The sequence below is a fragment of the Apostichopus japonicus genome, chromosome 4 (genome assembly GCF_037975245.1).
Source record: "Apostichopus japonicus isolate 1M-3 chromosome 4, ASM3797524v1, whole genome shotgun sequence".
Taxonomy (NCBI): domain Eukaryota; kingdom Metazoa; phylum Echinodermata; class Holothuroidea; order Aspidochirotida; family Stichopodidae; genus Apostichopus; species Apostichopus japonicus.
The window spans coordinates 13,247,776-13,255,986 of NC_092564.1; the positions used below are offsets into that span (position 1 = coordinate 13,247,776).

Here is an 8,211-nt window from a genome sequence, read left to right on the forward strand (position 1 = left end):
CGGTACACAATGACATGCGAGGTAATAACCGATGCTTACTTATAAGATATTGATATTAACGTGTTAAACGCGCGAAAAATTTAGGTTATATTTTTCGGGTAAAGTCGTTACAGTCCCAAAAATCAAATGGGTTACAATGACTACACACATCGACAGTTTTGAGGCTGTTCATCCTGGAACCTCGATTTTCATGCTCACTGACATATGATGTGATATCTGCTGTGTGGTTTACAAATTCGAACAGGCGCATAGCGAATTCTTTGCCAAGGGAGGGGCGAAGCCTGTAGGCAAACTATCTAAGCGTAGCGCCACCACGAGTTGGCGCGAAGCGTACAAGAAAATTTTGGCCGAAAATGCCTCCCAGATCGCTGGATATGACACTTCCACTGCCTTGTAAGTTGCATCTAAGTTGCCCCCAACGCCCCCCCCCCCTGGATACGCACCTGGTAGTGGTATCAAGTCTGAGTTAGTCATTAATGTATTGCTATATAAGAGACCGCCAAAGTGTTAAGTGTTTTTATAGCTTTGTCTTTTTGTACAGTTAAGAATGAAAACACTCGTCCTTGAAATATGAAATGCATAGTTTCCGGGAGCAAGATTTTGTTCAACCCCCCTTCCAGTATTATGTGTCCTCATGTTACTGTTATCGTGCTGTCTGAAATGTCTAGACTGAAAAAGTTTAATTACCGCAATGACAGTCCATGGGGGAAAACGGCTTACTAAAATAAAGAGAAATACTGATCATGGCTATCAGAGGATATAGTTCATTTGTTTCAAGAACATACATTTACAGCAGAAAAGTATAACACGGCATACCCAAAATAACATGACGCAGGCCACGTCGTCGACCATACTTTACAAGTGATATACAATAATAAAAACTTCGCCCCTGATTGTCCTTAAAATACAACATGATAAAGTTCAAAATTCTGTATTTGCAGAAGGAAAAAGAAACAAAACGCCTTGTCTGTATAAAAAATCTGAGATAAACATATAATATTAAATTAGATCTCGTTAGTTATTCATATACAAATACAGTACTGTATGATAGAAATTATTGGGCTTTACTCGTGAAGGGAAAGACTAGTGTGGATGTGATTAGATACTATGGGATTACATTATATTCGAATAACTAGAGAAACTTATCGACATGATAGAACTCGAGAAATGTTAAATTACTTTTAAACTTGAGAAATGATATTTTCGTAAGCATGCTGAGCCTTGACTAGTGACATTTTGCAGTGTAAGATTTTGAATTATGTAATTCCTCTGTTATTGGGAATTCACTTTTGTTTAACATTAATCAAATGGCAATTTAATATTGTGTTATTTTATCATATTTGTTGAAATTATAGGATCCATATTTGATGAGTAATCATGTCCTTATTTGCAATCAAATTTGGTACTCTTATTACAAGCAAAGAAAAACTAATTAAAAATGTTGGAAACTGCCAACGCATGTATGTAGATATTTCGCAATCTCGACAACGTAACAATTCTGCATTGACACTAATATGGAAGGTGAATGCAGTTATTGGTTTATCAACATGCTTCTGTTTCCCTGATGTCTTTAATATCGAGAATTCAGAGCTGTTGAAGATATTGTGCAGCATATTTGCACTAAACTTAGATACAAATAACATCTTAAACAGAATCGTGTACCAATTGAGTATGGTGAGAGCATGGATGCATACCAAGACAGTGACAGCAATGAAATATTACCCTGACATGGCGTAAACTTTCAGGAATTACTTAATAGTTCTTAAGAATGCAAATCATTCTCAGTTTCATAACAACAATAACTATTAAGATGTGACCAATTTAAGTTGTGCTTTCCTGTACACTATGTCCTTGCACAAAATTTCATGCCAAAACTTGTTCAAAACTTAGAACTGACCACATCCCTATAACTAAGAATTACAAGCCTCTGTTGGAAACAAAATGATCCGGCTACAGTCTAGGGCTTTCAAGGGTTTTAAACTTTACCCTTTGCTGACCTCACTAACCTCTGACCTTTCACAAAGAATTTCTGGACGTTTGTGCTCATTATAGGGGAACCTACATACCAAATACGAAATGCACCCCAGTCAAGCTCTTCTGAAGTTGAAGCATTTACGACCAAGTGTCACATCCACATACACACACCCATACACACGCAATGCATTGCATAGATTCCTTCTTTCTTCAGCAAGGAATCATAAAGGTCACAAACGTTTCACGAACAAAATTACTTTGTTTCTTTGAAAGTTGTTATCCTACACCCCATGCATCCACTCCTACCATTGACCATTCGCTGATGAGGATACACAAGAACGTCATGGAAACTACTATAACTGTTATGTACTGCTGTATATTTATTATATTGTAGTGATGCATACCACATATGTAACTGTAGTGTTAACCCTGACAGATATGAATATAGTGTGATGTATACAGCTCTATGGTTTTGTACAAACAGGAGTGCCACCGAGCATGACATTTTTAAAATATGCTTTCTAATTTATGTGTGATCACGTGATTATCTCTATAGTAACATACACCATAACGTTGATTGTGTTCTCTTGATTGTGACAAGGATTAAGATTAACCGCCTTGTTATCTTGGTGCTGTATTACGATAATAAGATAACAGCCTGTACACCGATGGCATATACAGTATGTATCCATGGTTACTTCTTCCGTCCGGGGAGGGTCCCCATGTATTTGCAGATGATACTCAACATTACCTCATCTGCTCCACCTCCAATAGAACCTAGCCTAAATTAAAAAGAGGAAAATACAGAAAAGTGTTTGAACCATTCAAGAAACCAGCATGCAACTATGATATGGCGAGGAGGCCAGATGTGGCAACCCTTCCTCACTTTGAAACCTTTCACATTTTAATGAATCCAAACTGGTGTTTGTAAACGTGGGTTATAAGAAAGCAATTGTTATAAGTGGCATATGTATGTGGAGTAGGAAATGTGGTCCCCTCAGGGGCAATTTTGATGGAAAGAAAATAATTGGGGATGTATTCTGTACCTGCCGTCACGGAACGTTCTGCTAACAGGATTGTGAGTAAACCCAGAACCACCTAAATATTGTAGACAAGAGTCGCTCACTTCACGGCAGAGACGACCGCCTTTAAGTTTCGCCATCGACGCACGCTTTGTGACATCCTGACCGTCTAAAAATTTGCCTAAAGTAAAAGTAAGATCATGTTTAATTGCATAAAAAAACTGACTTATTGAAAGTGATAGCTGGAGGTCAATTATTTTCTAAATGTAAACCCAATCGAATTTAAGCAAACTCCAATATACCCAAATTTTCTCCCCTCAGACCCTTCCCGTGGACAACAAAAATCCCCCACCCTCTGTATGTAAGTGTCGGTTGCTCCCCCTCCATGGCGTGCAGAATTCTGGTGAAACAGACAACACCTCAGGAAAAATATCGCCCTGGCCCATAGACCAGATCGAATATGGAACTGTAGGTTGGAAATTTACAACCATCTGTTACAAAATAAATACTGAAACGTACCGACAGTTCTGTAGAGCACGGATCTAAGCAGTTCAATTTCCGTTGCCAGCTCAGCCATTCTGAAATGGACCACCTGATTATCCAGTATTGGTTTCCCAAAGATCTTCCTCTCTCGACAGTAGTCAATCGTGTAAGCAATACACTTCTCTAAGCCAAGAAGGACTACAAGTGAATAATTTCAATATTAAAATTATACCCATTTCGAAGCATGCGACTGTCAGTTAGATCAAATATTTAGAGTCGATAATATTCTGGACAATGAATAAATAACCAAAATGAAAACTTTTCATGGTTCCTTGCTGCTGCTCATTGATTTGATAAACAGGGAACACTCCAAATATGTAATGATGATGGGTTTGGATATTATGCTAAACTTTCACCTCTTCTAGCTAGAAAAACTAAACACACATGATGAATCTTTGAATGTGTAATGATAGTTCAAGCCATTATGTACATATCATCATAGGCGAAGGAGGCGGGGGCTGGGGGCTGCAGCACCCCCCCTAAAAAAAAAACAATTGTGAAAATTCGGGCAATATGCTGAGAATTTTTCGGGCACCTACTGAAAGAAAAATAAATTGCAATGTGTTTTTCAATGGTTAAACTTCTATTATGATTATCGTTATGATTGTAACGACCTCCCCAAAATTATAACCAATATGGAAGGGTAATAAAACGGCAAATGATTGTATGTAATTGGCATGCGATGTAATAACCGATGCATGCCTATATTATATGCACATTAAGGTGTTGAACGCGCACATTTTGGTTATATTTTTCGGGCAAGTCGTTACAGCCCCCCAAAATCAAATTGGGCTCCTACGCCTATATGCATATCATACGGTGGGTAGGATATATGTCAGTTGAACCTTTCTCTATAACGCGCCTTGGAAAGTGACGAATTCAACCGAAAGTCAATCGAACAATTAGTTGAGATGCGACAACTATACCTTCAGTCTTTACCACACCAACTGTGATGATATGGAAATTCCTGTCGTTTTGTGAACTTGGTAAACATGAAATGGTTAATAAATTTATGTAATGATCAGTAGTTTTTTCCAGCCAACAAATCAGTTAAGTGGTACTGCGGTAGCCTGAATCAATAACTATAAAAATCACGAATCTATCAGTTACACCCACCCGATGCAACTCCAAATAATCTTTCTTCTTGGAACTGAAGCATCTGGTAGGTAAATCCCTGACCCTCGTCTCCGATGAGATACTTTTGAGGGATTCGGACATCTTCGAAGAAGACTTGAGCAGTGTCTGATGAGTGCATACCAATCTTTTCTATCTTCGTAGTTCTGTCAACTCCTATAAGAGAAGAAAATATAGGACATTAAAAGTAAATATTAACTCTACAATTATTTCTCTTTGTAGAGCAATTTCCTTGTATGAAAGAAGCCTAGGTACTTTTAATGATATGGCAGTTATATATGGGAAAGACAATTTAGCATCCAAAGGTTAGCCTGAATTTTTGTGGAGTTTTAATAAACCTTTAGTATCCAAGGGCAGGCAGATCAGGGATTTGTTGAAAAAGGCTTTCTCTCCTCCAGTGTTTGCTAGCAGACACATCCAGTCAGCCTGTGTGCCTGATGTAATCCACATTTTAGCTCCATTGATGATGAAGTCGTCGCCATCTTTGACCGCGGTAGTTGTGATATCTTTTAATGAAGAAAGCATTCTCATTATCAAACAAAATCAAACCATCGGAATCATTTATGTTTTACAAAATCTATCATCATGTTCGGGAGGCCCGTTTTCAAATCAAGGGCTTGCCTTTGATTTAGCAAAAAGGAAAGAATTACGAATTTCTGACATGTCCCCTCCCGCCGCACCCACCCATCCCCACCCTCCACTTCGGTACCAACGAGCCTGTAGATTATGACAACTCTATTTTATTTATTTATTATAGATGAACGGATGGATGGATGAATGGATGGGGGTGGGTGGGTGTTTGGGTGGGGGCATGTTCCTTACATCAAACAGGTAAATGAAACGCTGAGTCATGGATCTCACTTACTTTGTCTCATGTATTTTGACCTATACCATTTTTGTTCGCCTACCCCCCCCCCCTTCACCAACCTGCTGAGCCAACTCCACCTCCCAACCATCACCAGCATCTTTCCTAACAATCCTTCATTGATGTGTGATAAACTGGTGCACAAAATTCTGGATTACTTTATAGCGGATTGAAATCTGCATACTTAATTAAGACTTACTAGCTACATCAGATCCGGCACCTGGTTCACTAACACCAAGACAAGCAACATAATCTCCTGAAATTGTGGGGGCTAAGAAATGTTTTCTTAATTCATCAGAACCAAATCTGTCATGAAAATTAAAATTTGAAAAAAAAACGTTACCGGGATTAATTTATCACTTGAAAGCTCAGAGAGCTGTCCAATTGTGTGGGAGCGGGATGTGATGTTTGGGAAGAGCTGACGCGTTTGTAAACTCCATATATGTGTAATGGGATATGTTTTTTAACAAGTTTGGATCTTGGCTCTCTTGGGGTGTTTCATCATCCACAATAACTAAATACAATACATTCTAACAGTGTCCCTAAACACATTTAAGTCCAATGGATGCAAAACATTATGACTTTTGTTTAGTCTTTACCTTAATCTAGCTTCAAGCTGGTATTTGTCTCCGCGTAAGTACTCGCCCCTCCCTCTCCTCCTCAAGAATCCATCCTTTTCATCATCCCTATCCTCCTTATACGCTCAACTTCCTCCGCAAGATTCCATCCTCCATTAACCATATCTCCCTTACCCTCCTCTCCCCTCATCCTCTTCGCTTTTCTGCTTATAACGATTTAAGCACTGCATGCTTGCGTAAATTCTCAACATGCTCGTAAGCCATGAGCTATTTGGTATATAACTCGACAAGGCTTATATGCAAAATATTAATTTGAATTGACAATTGCGAATTCTCGCACGAATAACCCAAATATCATGATGACGAGAGAACTGACCTAGCCAGAGCTGGTGTAGCCATATCTGTTTGTACTCCTATAGCCATGGGTATACCACCACAGTCTATGTTTCCTAGTTCTTCTGCTACTGCAATGCTGTAACTAAAATCTAATCCAAGTCCCCCATACTCTATAGAAAAGAAGATCAGGAAATAACTGAGTAGTTATTTATTATAAGTAATAAGTGTTATAACCTCTGCACTGATTCAGTATAATATTCAATGATACTGCAGTGCAACATCGTATCTATAATTACAATTATGTGGTATAGTCTATCCTGAGTCTGTAGAACTGATTAAAATGTCCGAACAAAGTGTACTTGCACCTCTGTGCATTCCGTACCAGAACTTCAAGAATTTGAATGGTTTTCGACTAATGAGCAACCTTAATTAATGGCATTTCTTTTCATTGTAGGTGTAAGTTCTAAGTGTTAAGAAAATACAGAACTCTATAGCTCCTTACTTATCCTTACAAGGTCTACGCATTGACTCATTGAAATGGTTGTGTGAGGATATGTGGAGCTATACTGCAAGTTATATGGTAAATAACATAGTATATAAGATGCAATATTGATCCCTATAATCTTAAGCGTTGACTAACCTTCTGATCACGATAATTGAGTGGTTCAAATGTTACAAAAGCTACAAACACCATAATGAGATCTACGTCGAAAAAAACAAACTTGAATTCAGCCTCAGTTTGGGTCAATTTGAATATCATGTGAACACATGCACGGTTATTAAGGCTTTCATTCAACAAATTCCATCCATATGAATGCTGCTCTTACCGACTGGTTTATTTACTCCAAGGAATCCATTAGAGCCAAGTATTTTCATCACTCTATGTGCTGGGAACATCTTCTCGTTTTCCCACTGCTCAACATGTGGGTTGATCTCATTTTCAATTATCTGCAAGGTGATTATTATACAGTATGGTCATTTCAATACCCATTTAAAACAGCTTCTGCATGTTGCGTCTCTCTACGCAATTAACCGACAATGAATTGACCAAAAGTACCGAGAATTATTCAAAATAGGATTTCAATTTCCAAACTAAATAACCGTTTTACAGGCTATAGTTCACATTGTCTTTATTAATAACAAGTGAGTACTTTAAATATTCTTTCAAAGTAACTAATTCTTTGAGTTTCATAGAGGCCAAGTCTAACCATTTTTCGTTTTTGTTTTCTTCAATGGTAACCTAATTATCACTATAAGTAGAACGAAATACGAGGGCGAACTTTGTCTCTGTACCAGCTATCTGTGAGGAATACATTCTGGAATTCCGTGAAACAGCCTACCCAATCATCCATCACAGGAACAAACATGATATTCGGTGTTAATTAACTTTAATCCGTAATTAATACCTTGCGTAGTGATTGTCTCAAAGCAATGTGTTCTTCGGTGAATATGTTCTCTTCTCTCATCGACTCAATTGAACTCTCTGCTAGTCTAGCCTGTGCGGACTGAAATCTTCTAAAGACATTCTGACTTGTAACTCGGCAACTCTGAGAAATCCTTGAAGTCAACATGTTGGTGACTCGGCTCCGAATAGGTTTCTTCGGTGGCGAAACTTGAACTTAAACAATGTAGTTCGTAGAACGTTGATGTATATGCGACCTCGACATTGTGATGGATATACGCCTATCTTGTAAAGAGCCTGCAGCCAGCAACATAGATGTACATCGTAAATTTAGGTGTTTACTTTGAAATACCGAAA

The 8,211-nt window shown here is 38.2% G+C and overlaps 1 protein-coding gene across 1 annotated transcript; it reads right to left on the reverse strand.

Moving 5' to 3' along the window:
• Window positions 1-750: 750 nt before the first annotated feature.
• LOC139966500 (probable acyl-CoA dehydrogenase 6) lies at window positions 751-8,211 on the reverse strand. The gene is made up of 9 exons (XM_071969570.1): window positions 7,859-8,211; window positions 7,280-7,400; window positions 6,493-6,622; window positions 5,738-5,844; window positions 5,012-5,179; window positions 4,656-4,829; window positions 3,516-3,677; window positions 3,021-3,177; window positions 751-2,756 (listed from the first exon to the last, which is right to left on the reverse strand). Exons 1-9 carry the CDS (start codon window positions 8,021-8,023, stop codon window positions 2,669-2,671), a joined length of 1,272 nt encoding a protein of 423 aa, XP_071825671.1. The 5' UTR covers window positions 8,024-8,211; the 3' UTR covers window positions 751-2,668.